The following is a 12,024-nucleotide window of genomic DNA, read 5'->3' as shown; positions in this document are numbered from 1 at the left end:
CTTCACTGCCCCAGCTCCAATGCAGGAGCACAAATCGGGGGCGGATGAGGTACACCAAGCCAAATGCTCCCCCGTGTGGGTGCAGGAAGAGGTGGGGCAACCTGCCAGGACTAAAACTCCAGCTTGCAGTCCGGCATGAAACCTCCAGTGCGTAAACTGTCTAAGTCTTAACATTTGACTGCAGTCAAAGCTTTTACAGATAATACTGATCAAATTCATTGGGGAAGCAGCACGGGAATCAGTCTGGAGCAGTGGGCCAGGAAGTAGAAGAGGAGAAAAGGGACTTCTCAGAAGAGTTCCCAAAGTGACATCAAAGCAAACATAGCTGTGCCTTTCCTAGCTGAAACTAGGGTTGCCAACTCCTGGTTTGGAAACAATCTTGGGGGTGGAGCCTGGGGATAGTGGAATTAAGGAGGCTAGGGCATCATGCCATGCAGTTCACCTTCCAAAGCAGGCATTTTATCTAGAAGTTGAATAAGTGTTTAAATCAATAACAAAATAAAGAAATAAGCCATTCATTGGGTTTGGAGATCAGTTTATCTCAGTACCTGAAAACACCTTAAACGTGTTTAAAAATACTAGCAAAAATTGCCAGGGGATTTTTGCACAATTCTAGGTGTCACTGAATTTTGCTTAAGTAAAGTCAGGTAATATACCCGAGAATTGTCTCTTAAAAAGGAAAGAAGGCGTGGTTATTTCAGGAGTACTCAGAGTGCAGATGGCAATTGTTATTCCAGTGATCCACACACTGCCAGAATAGAAGGGAAAGTTTCAGTGTTAAAAGCATATTCAAACAGAAGTGGCGGTTCTATTAGTTGTTCGATAAACAGGATACAGAGCAACAAAAAGTTACAGAACAACAGAAAAACAGCCGTCATGCTGAATAAAACATTATATACCTTAATCCCTTTTTTGGTAGTGTATTTCTGTCAAGCTGCATGCTGTTAAAACAAAGAAAATCCCTAAGGACATACAATAAAACAATATATTATTCATTTTTCATTTGATTTTTAGACCATCTTTCCTCAAAGAAGCTCATGGTGGCATATATGGCTCTTCTTCCTTTTATCCTTACATAGGTGAGTAACTGAAGATCACCCAGTTAAGTTTCATGGTTGAACTGGAATTTGAACCTGAACCATGCTGATTCTAGGCAATCCACCAAGCCATACTCAGAAAGTTTCAGAATTATAATTCTAAAGGTGTATTTGCATCACAAAATATTACTTTAATGCCTTCTTTCTGGTAGAACTCTAATCCAGGAATGGAAAAAAATGCCTTGTTCCATATATACTCCGGGTAGGTGTCCAGAGAGTATACATTTTTAAAAAGGAAACTGACCATTTACTTACAAAGCTATTTCACGATATTCCTATTACTGTCCACAGAGTTTGGACTTTAAACTCTTGGGAGGAAACCTTGTAGAGTCGTTCTGGTTCCTTCCATATGAAAATCTGGCTAACTTTATTCCAGCATCAATATTTTTTCCCCAGAGGCAACATACTGAATCACACAAACAGGAATATCTGCAGAAGATATTGGACCTCACCTGAATTCTAATTATCTTGGCGTGTATGTGAACATAGCAGGAAAAGGCTAGAATGTTAACATGTCATTCCTTCCAAGCTGTCAGCAGCATAGTCCAGCATGTCTGTCTTCAAGAGATCAAATTAATTTGCCCTCATATCATGCAAATGTCTGACTTGCCCATCAGGTAAGACGGGGAAATCTTTCTATGGTAACTTAGTGCACTTTTTTGCTCATTTTAAAATGTCACAGATAAGCCTTATTTCTTCAACTACCCCTATGGCTCAATAAGTCTCTAAAGGGCAGTGCAACAAAAGAAAAATCCCCTTTCTTACTTTACAATTTCTGCCTGTGCTTGTAAGTGGGCTGCTGTCAATGTGACATCAAAGTGCAGAACACTATTACTCTTGGGAGAGATGCAGTAATTCCCACTGACAGATCTTAGTGAGACACCAAAGTTTTGTACTTGGACACTTTTTGAAGTGAAAAAAATGGGCTATTATAGGGTATAAAAAGCTTCTTGGAAAATGTCCTAACCTAACTCTCCTTACGTGTATTTTACTGTGTGTTTGGGTATGCATGCACATGCACCAGTTACGGGACTTCAGTCAATCACAGACCACATATCAAATGTGATTATGACAGAGTGAGAACAACTTAAGGGGCCCATTTGCCATCAGCTATGTCATCAGGTAGTCAAATCTGATTGGCTACTTGTATGTCAGCTGCTATGTAACCAATCAGATTTGACTACTTGAGTTCTCACTCACATCCCTATACACAAGACAACTGAGCTCCAGATGGAACTTGAGAGGTTTATTGTTAAGAAGTGCTTTACAGATTTTTAAACAATGGATTTTAAACAATGCACAGAAAGGCATTAATTTCCATTTTTAATATATAAACTGCAGGCTGTTTCAGTCAGTTCCCACTTCCTTGCAAAAGCTCTTGAATTATTTTTACTCCCCAGCAGCCAAAGGATCTGCTGGCCAAAGGTTCTGACACTGTTACTTTCCATTCTCCTTCCCTTTTTCTCTACATAGCATTCTTGTGTTTCTCCCACATACACACGGACACAAGCTGTCCAAGGGCTACATCGACATCATCATGCTAGCAATCAGCATACGAATAGTGTTGTGGTTTTCTTAATTCTTCATCACACCACTTGCTGAAATAGAACAAGTGATCAATGGAAAAAAACTACCTCAAAAACTAGTTTAAGGTAGTCATATGAGTCTAGGGTTGCCAAGACATGTCTGGAAGTGACATAGGAATCCCTGTCCAGATAATGCTGGCATTTTGTTATTGGTTGGTTGTTATTTTCTTTTCTCCTACAGCTGCTCTAAGTGCTGATGGGCAAAGAGGGCCTCCTGGCACAATGGGGGGGGGGGACTGACAGCCCTGCATGAGACCTGGAACCCAGTTTTGGGTTATCAGGCTGAGAGCCAGCACAGAAGGGGCCCTCCAAAAAAAAAACAGCAGGTAAGACAAAATTCCAAAACCCTGTGGGAAAATTCAGGTGAAAAGAGATTTGTAAGCATTTCTATTGGTCCTACTATGTGCAGCCTACATTTATAATAGCTGAACCCTTGCACAGGAAGAAGGCTTGGAAGCTGTACATTTCTTCAGCTAAATGGCCTGACAATATAAGGCCCATTATGCACGGCCGCCTAAACGGCGATTTCGGGTCACGTGGAAAACGCGGAGGGGGAAGACGCGACGCACACCGGTTATGCACGGGGCGGGGAGCGATAACGCTCTGTGCGTTATCGGTGATTTTAGTCGCCGCCATTCCACCCCGAATGTGCGTTATTCCCCCTGTGCATAATGGGTCTAAGAGAGGCCTTGATTTACTGCCTGACCATGTAAAATGGCTGAGTGAACAAGCTGAAACTGAATCCTGATAAGATGGTAATGCTGATCTGGAAGACTAAGGTCCTGAAGGTCATGGTGCTTAGCCATATTTAATGGAGTTCAGATGACCCAAGCTAACTCTCCTGAGTGCTTAGGGGTTATTCTGAACCCAGCATTACTGTTGGAAAAGCAAATTAATTCAGTGGCAGAAAATGTTATCGAGCATCTTCATTTAGCCTGCAATATTATTCTTCTGCCTTGATGTGGATGATCTGACCAGATGGATCCATGCCAGAGTAACATCAAAGTTAGGCAATTGTAATGCACTCTATGTGCAACAGCCCTCAGAAATTCCAGTTGGTACAAGATGCTGCAGCTCTGCTACTATTTGAAAGATGCATATTACATCCACTCTGCAGCCAGTCCATTGGCTAGAGACCAGTTACAAGATCTTGAGCTCATATCTGTGGGACTACCTCTCCTGCTCTGCTCTGCTACTACAGCCTTCTGAAGGCGCTACCATGCAAGTGAACAAGAACAGTTGCCTGTACCCATGCGCTCTTTGTTGGCTGACAGGCAGTTAACAGTTTTGATATCATGAAAAACAGTGATTTTTTTTATTGATGGCCTGTAATCTCCTAAAACTGTTTCAGAAGACTTCCTAACATTTCAGAGTAATGTAATAGTTAACATGAAAATCTGTTTCACTGTCATAATTTTCAAAGATTTGCTCCAAGCTGTACTGTTCTATCAACATAAGAGCCTACTTAGACTGTGTAATTGGGTTCATTTTTCCAATATATACCATATTTCCTGGGGTGAGTGCATTTGAGAGAAAGAACACTTTGGTTGGTTTGTACAACTGCATGCATACTTTCTTTCTAGTCCAATAAAACCCTTGGTCAAATGGGTTTTTAAGCACCAAGCGATGGCTGCTTAACATGAATCTCACACAGGAACTGAGAGCAGTTTCTCTAGAACAAAATATGGACTGAAACCATGGTTAGAAAGCTCTTAGTAGTATCAGTTATTCTACAAATAACAAGGGCTTTGGAAGTATGAAAGTGCTTTGGAATCGGTGTACCACCCAAAACTATGTTCAGTTATCATTTCTCTCTCATGTTTCAGGTCTGATGATGCAACAGTGTTACACCTAAGACATACTTTTTATTGTTTCTGTTTTTCTTATCTGTTGCGACACCTCTCTCCAGGATTAGCTCACCTTTCTGAAAGAGTAGACCTCACGCTTCCCGTCCTCATGAGAAGGGTTTGAACTTCTTGAGTGCTTGTGGTCAATCCAGATAGGGATCCGTGATGGCTGAGAGGGAGATCAATGGATTCGGAGCTCGTGTGGAGGCTGGTCATGGACTGGTAACTGGGCGTGTCCTTACTGCCGGCAGAGGAACTACTCAGGTTTGCAGCCCAGACCAGGCCACCAGAGGTGAATGAATGGGCCGAGGCTGGACTAGAGGCCAAGGAGTGACTTAAACTGACAACATCTGCATTTAAGTCCGAGGGTTTGCTGAAGAGGGGGCTGCTGCTGCCACTCTGCCCACCTGCACTGCCCATGCTACCTGTACCTGAAGATGGAGACTCCAGACTGCCTTGCCGGGCTAATGTGGTGCTGGGGCTGGGCATGGCAGCTGTGGATTTCCCACCTTCAGTGTTTGGGGCAGGGGAGGCCTTGCCACTTGCTTTGGCACCAAACAACCTGCAAAGTAGGAAAAAGCACACCCAAAAAACAAAAAGCAAAGGTTAAGCGTTCTCTAGGGAAGCCAATGCCAACAGAAAAAGTTCACATCATGAGATACAGAAACCAAGGCAGTCACATAATTAAAATCATTGATAAAAGGCCTTTCCTCCCAATTAATTGCTTCTCACAGTCAGATCTACTTAAGCCTTGTATGAGTGGGATATACCCAACAGTATGAATTCCAAGATAGCCACTCATTACTTGTGCTTTCAAAAGTACAGGTCTTCCCACGGAGATGAAAAGAGCAACAATCTTCTGTTACATGATGTCACAAAAAGATTAAACTTTCACCCAAATCCAGTTTAAAAGCTTCTGTAGTGAAGCCATTGTAATTAAATCTTCAATTGGCAGCTACTTTAGTTATACCCAACCCTCATACTTCTCTACAATTTAAAATATTGAATGTTTTTCACAAAGGTCTGTCTGAATGCATATTTATATTTATTTAATCTTTGGCGTCTTGCACCTGTGCAAGTGTTAATTTTTTTTAGGACTTTTACACTCGCTTTTAGAAATAAATTCATTTTGTAACATTCTTTATGAAGCTGTGAAAATGTAGTACATGAGAGTAATCTTATACTTAAAGCCTCTTTTGAATTTACAGTAAGCAATAAATCATCAGCATTGGCTATATATTTAACCAAAGCCATGATTTCCTCAAACAGCAGACTTGAATGAATATGCTGCAAAAATATTTTATTGGCATAAGGCCACAAGAGGGCAGTATTGACTTTGTTTAAACACGTTTACAATGGATTTATGGTTCTAAGTGTATCCAAAGTCACTAAGAACAGTTAATTTTGATAAGAGACACTATTGGAATTTCCAGAGTCAAAATAGTTAATGGCTTGCAAAATATCCAAGGAATGGGGTTCAAATTTCCTATTCTGGAATATATGCAAAAACTGGCAAAATGACAATTAAACTTTCCTTTATTTCTGAACAGTCCATTTGCAGAAAATCATCATTTTAAGAAACAGCAAGTTTTCTGATTGGCCTGTTTGTCTCTCTATAAAACCCCACTGCCCCAGCTCACCTCAACCTAATGGAAGTGTATTAATCATGTTGTCTCAACCATGCTCTTTGTACCCATGCAGATTTGACTCACAATAGCCTGATCAAGGTATTTCCCCACTTTTTCCAACTGAAGTTTGACAGAAGTTAACTTTACATCAGCCAATCCAAAACCAGGCTGTCTAAACCCTACCCATTCTGGGGCTCTTCTATCCATAAAAAAAGGACTCCCTGGCAAATAGTTCCTTAGATGTTTTATCCAGTTTTCTGCTGGGCAGAACTTTGGTTTCCTTCTGAGAACTCCTGTTACACTCCGGAAGTTTTTTTCCTCCTTTTCCTCCTTGATACTCTGTTCCTTGGAGCTCTGCTGTTTCTGCTCCGGGACCTGTATAGGCCTGAAGCCTAGGATATATAGTTGAATGTCCCTTCACTGAAATGTCCCAGTTTATCAGGTGCCCAGTATAAGTTCTTTATATTTGTATCCTTTTTAATTTTATTTTGTATACCATAAAGTTATTGTTCTATGTTTACAAGCACTCTTTTTCTTCGTTATTATATTTTGGTATATCTCTGCTAATATCCACCCTACACAGACTTAGAAGGACCCATGTGATTCCTTCCTGGAACCCATTTTAAAGCTACTTCCCCCTTCTTTGGATCCTGTTTGGGTAACACCTAATTTATCCCTGTGGTGCTATGGACTTCAGTGGTTTCCCACATACAGCATATAGATTTATATCAGTGCACAAACCCTTTTGAAGCCCACTGAAGTAAAATTGGCTTAGAAGTGTTTAACTTTGCTTAGGGATTACAGAAATCCCTGTTCTAGTAGTAAAGCATGTAAATAAGGGGAAAGCTATGGAAAGCTAGGCTCCCCACAGACAAGATGCCTCTTTCTACACACCCAGGGGACTGTTCAGAGATGTTAATAGGGGGAAAAAAGACTGTAAATTCTCCAGAGGATCCAAGCAAGTGGTCTGAACAATATCCTCCATGGGATAAGCGAAGTAGCTAGATTTCAGTTTTAAAAAATAGAGGCAAAACCCTGCTCCATCACCTGACGGCTTATTGAAAGCTCAAGAATGATTTTTATGGCAGAGAACATTAAGATTTACAAATTGCACTGCCCACCTGGCTGCAATTCCCTTCAGCCCCCAGCTTGTTCTTTAATTATTAGAGGTGCATCCAGAACCCCATCTCTGTGAAAATCTAGGTGGCCAAATCTTAGGGTTGCCATCTCCAAGTTGGGAAATGCCTAGACATTTTGCTTGGGGGATGTGATCCTAAGGAGGATGGTATTTGGAGAGGGGATGGACTTCAGCAGATCCATAATGCAGTGGAAGAGCCTCTGCTGGCATGCAGAAGGTCCCAGGTTAAGTCCTCCAACATCTCCAATTAAGAGAATCAGGTAGCGGGTGATATGAAAGATCTCTGCCTGGACGCTGGGATGCCACTGCTTGTCTGAGTAGACAACATTGACCTTGATGAACCAATAATCTGAATATGTTGCTTCATGTATATTTCAAAACAGCTTTTTTCATCAGGGATACTATCCCCCCCTCCCCCCCTGTTTTCTGAAGATCTGCTGTAATTCTGAGAGATCTCCAAGCACCACCTGGACATCAGCAACCCTACCAGACCCTCTCACATTCTTTGGAGGCTTTTGTTGTTAACCTTAAGAAGATTCAAGGGCACATTTTGTTGAGAAACAGATTGCCCTTAAGGGCTCTGAATACTTCACTTACATCCTACTGCTTTCCTTGGGTTTCACTTTCTGTTTCTCCCAACTCTGCCAGCTTTCTTTGCTTAAAAAAATGCCTGTAATTATTCTGTATAATTCTTCCCTCATTCTCCAGGAGAAAAAATAGCAGTAAAAAGGTATTCACAGTTCAGATTAGCACCTGTTTTGTTAAATCCTTTGCAGGTTTGCTTTTTAAGTGGCATGTAATTTATATTCTAGCTATTACATATATTATGCAGGAGTCTCTGACATAAGAACATGCATTCTGTGAGCAGCTTTCTGCTGTATTTCCTGTTGCTAAATGCTGCTTGATCTTCAAGTAAATTAAGCCAGAGTGCGCATGCACACATGCATACACACACACACTCACAGAGTTGTATAGTACTAATGATTAACACTGACCTAAATTTCCTGCAACAGTTATTTTAAGATTATGAACTACCTCCCGGCAGCCCCTGACTCTGATGAAGAAACTCTTGCTTTTGCCTGAGGAGTGATGGAAGGAAGGAAAGAAAGAGAAGGAAGGAAGGAGAATAGCAAAAGAAGTCTGAGAGGGAGACTTGCCATCAAGGGCAGTCATAGAAATGGGAGAACAGGAATCCATCTCAATTACCAGCCTGGAGTCTACTAGGAAGCATCATGGTGTTTCCAAGATGCTGTTGGGTTTTCTCAGTCTTTCCCAAACCCATTGGTTGAGATGTTTGGGGAAAGATCACAACAAAGCCTGGCTGGCACCCAGTTGAATGGGAAAGTCTGCCTCTTGTTCATTCCAGCCACTTTTTCCTGAGTGCCCTGCAGCAGCCATCCTCTGCCACCAGTGAGCTCTTTTTAAAAAAAATCCTGGCAATTGAGCATAAAGTAGCCTTGCAATCTTGGAATGCTACAGGTCCTGGAGGTCAATTACTTTCCCCCAGCCCTTCTAATATGGCTTCCCTCATCAGGGTCCCTATCTTATTAAAGAGTTTGTTGCTGATAACTGCATTTTGGAAATGTCACAGAACTTTCTAGGCCAGCAGCAGCTCCAGTACTAGCCTCACATATTATGAGCATAGTCATGCCAATCTGATTGACATGACACTCCATTTCACTCTATCAGTAAATGCTAAAATGGGGTTAAAAGGCATTAGCAGTCCCTCTGAATGGTGCTGAGCATGCTGCCCATGTTTTGCCAGCTGCAGAAAGAACTCCAACTACTCTTAAATAATATTATTATAATAATACCATAATATATTACTAAACGCCTGAATTCTCCCTCAAAGTTCAGACGACTCAACGGAGGCTATTGTTCTTTGATCACATCATGAGAAGGCCAATGGTGCTCGGAAAAATGGAAGGCAGCAGGAAAAGAGAAATACCCCACATGAGATGGATTTGACTCAATCGAGGAAGCTATTGCCCAAAGTTGCAAGACCTGAGCAATGTTACGAATGATAGGGCATCTTGGAGGGCATTCATTCACAGGGTCACCATAAACTGGAAGCAACACACATACTGTCATGTAATGCCTCCCCCCCCCCCAATAGATCATAGTGTATTTTGGTGTGTTACATGCCTGATCTTTCCGAGATTATTCTGGTTTTCCTGGTTCTCTAGGCTTGCCAAGCCCTTTCCCCCATTCCCTGTTTGGCTCCCAGGTTGCTTCACTGCTCCATTCTGTGGGGTGTTATCTGGGTCCTTCCTGTGTTGTGTCTAAAGGGCCAAGCAGCCTTGCAGGGTTATCTGCACCTGGCTTCTTAGCAATGCCTACCTATCATGAAAACTCTGACCAATGCTCTTTGTGGACTTTAATAAACAGCTATTGGACTTTGCTTCACGAAATGCCTCAGCCTGTTTTGGAGTCTCTTGAAGTTGCATGTAGGTTTGTGATACATTAATTAATGAAGCTTTCTTAGAGACCTCTTACCTTCTAAATGTGGGAGAAGCAATGTCTGGGTATTTTGAACCCGGCTGCCTGAGGCCTGGAGTTCCACAGGCACTTGCTGAAGTTGGGCTTGATTTTGGGGAGCTGGACAATGACACACTCTCTGAATCAGATACGGCCACCTTTTCCTTCTCCTTGTCAGTCTGATTAATGGTTACAGGACTGGAGCGGCCTGAGCCAATCTTCGTGGGCTCCCTCAGTTTATTGGGGGCAGCTGCGCTGGTGGATTTGCTGCTGACATTGGAGTCGATGCTACTGGTGCTTGATCTGTGTCCACCCCTGCCAGGAATCCCACTTGTGCTTGATTTGGAAGGACGCGGCAAACTTCGGTACTGCAGGGTGGTCTTTGAGCTCATGTGCAAGACGCCGTCATCCTGGTTCTGCGAACCATCGAGGCTGGTTTTCCTCCCCGCGTTTGACTTTCCAGTGATTGCTGCAGACTTGGGCATTTTCCCCAAAGTTGCCGACCCGCTTGTGATAGTGGCTCCACTAGCAGTAATGATTGTTGAAGAACCAACTCCTGTTTTCTTGAAGCCAAAGGAGCCTGTTGCCGTGGACCTGCCAATGCCCGAGGGAGGCTTTTTCCCTTCGTCACCACTGCTTTTCCCTGCATCCGAAGGAGAACGCTGGATAGAGGGTCCTTTGAGGGGAGTTTTGACTTTTTCTGAAGCTTTTGCATCGTCTGTTTTTCCTAACAAAAAAGGACAACTCTGTAATCCTTCATATCTGTACCAACAGACTTTCAGTGACAATATGGCAAGTAGAGGATCAGAATGCTGCTGTATTCGTGCTTAAGAGCAGTGGGACATTTTCTCAGTTATGATCAGAACTGTACAGGACCGTCAGGCAGAATCCCACCCCCAAAATTTGTTTACCTTGTTAAGGGCAAGAGATTGCCTTGGAAATACTGCCGGGTTCATCCTTTTGCAGTCACTTTCATTGGTTCTACTACCCTTCCTTGTCATGAACATTACATGGGCCATAACTGCCTTCATGGACCCGCAATTCATACACCCCAAAGCTGCAGCAGACCGGTGCGGTGTGATCAAGGCATAAATATACAGAATATCTAGCACCTGCAGGAAGTGGCAGTTACAAAGGAGGGCAGCACAGGAGAAAGAAGGTTGGATCCAGTGATCCATCACCAAAAGATGCTGATGATCATAGATCATTTCCATTCCCCTGCCCCCACAGTCCTTTCCAACTCCAAAATCCAGATCAACAGGCTGCAAGGGACAAACGTGCCCTCCTCAAAGCTGCCTCTGATGCTTATTGCATGTGGCTCCCAGAACTGGAAAGAATTGCTGGGAGGAGAGGAACACTGAAAATATCTGTAATCTTTGCCTCCACAGGACCCACGTTAGAAGCTAGAAAATATGGAAACAATTTCCGCATAGATTTCACCTTGAATTCCATGTTAAATGGATCTTATCAACACTACTACCTAGGGTTAGATACACAAGAAGGGAAATGTTACATATATGAAATTTTGTTTTAGATGGCTTAGCTAATACCACTTGCTGAAACACACAAGATGCTGATTTCCTCTCCTCAAACAGTAATACTAAGGGCATTTCTGCACATCACAAACAATAGTTACACCAGCTGAATGGCATAGCGCTAAACATTATTGCGCCTCCAAGGCCCTCTTCACCTTTTTGCTGTCTCGCTTTCGTCTGCTGCCTTTTTATGCTTCACCCTCCACAAGTACTGCTGGAAATGGTAGAAGAGAGCAACGCGCTTTACACACAATTCTCTTCTGCCTATCAATCAATCCAGGCAGCCAATACCCTTTCTCCATGTTTTAAAGGTCTTGCAATGTCCACTATTTTTTTTAATTCATAGCTCTGTCTAAATGCCTATATGCATATAACATATAGGCATATAGCCTCCATAGCTAACATATAGGCATATAGCCTCCATACCTAACATATAGGCATATAGTCTCCATACCTAACATATAGGCATATAGCCTCCATACCTTCCCTCTGCTGGTTTCCCTCCAGTAGCTCATGCTAAATAAGTTGGGGAATCCACTTTATGCGATTCACCAACTAGTGCTTTAAATTGGAGGATGTAGCTGGATGGTTACTGTCCAGATGCTGGATGTTGGTGACATCATATGGAGGGGCCATACTATCACAACTACATAAGGTAAGCATTTCACTACATTTAATGGATACGTAAACGCCCTTAGAAACATTAGGAATGAAC

The 12,024-nt window shown here is 42.5% G+C and overlaps 1 protein-coding gene across 15 annotated transcripts in view; it reads right to left on the bottom strand.

The window, feature by feature from the left end:
* NAV3 (neuron navigator 3) overlaps positions 1–12,024 on the bottom strand; it is a 548,360-nt gene that overhangs the window by 56,153 nt on the left and 480,183 nt on the right. For 7 of the 15 annotated variants that reach the window (XM_077338887.1, XM_077338889.1, XM_077338877.1 and 4 more), the window contains 3 exons: positions 9,793–10,501; positions 4,604–5,092; positions 900–962 (listed from right to left, as the gene is read on the bottom strand). In XM_077338887.1, the coding sequence (XP_077195002.1) occupies positions 900–962; positions 4,604–5,092; positions 9,793–10,501 (1,261 nt within the window). The remainder of the gene's footprint in view (positions 1–899; positions 963–4,603; positions 5,093–9,792; positions 10,502–12,024) is intronic. The other 8 variants (XM_077338888.1, XM_077338878.1, XM_077338883.1 and 5 more) reach the window with 2 other exon arrangements.

This window comes from Paroedura picta, chromosome 5 (genome assembly GCF_049243985.1).
Source record: "Paroedura picta isolate Pp20150507F chromosome 5, Ppicta_v3.0, whole genome shotgun sequence".
In the NCBI taxonomy this organism is placed as follows: Eukaryota; Metazoa; Chordata; class Lepidosauria; order Squamata; family Gekkonidae; genus Paroedura; species Paroedura picta.
The sequence above is the reverse complement of the archived record's forward strand: the minus strand, read 5'-3'. Positions and strand labels throughout refer to the sequence as shown.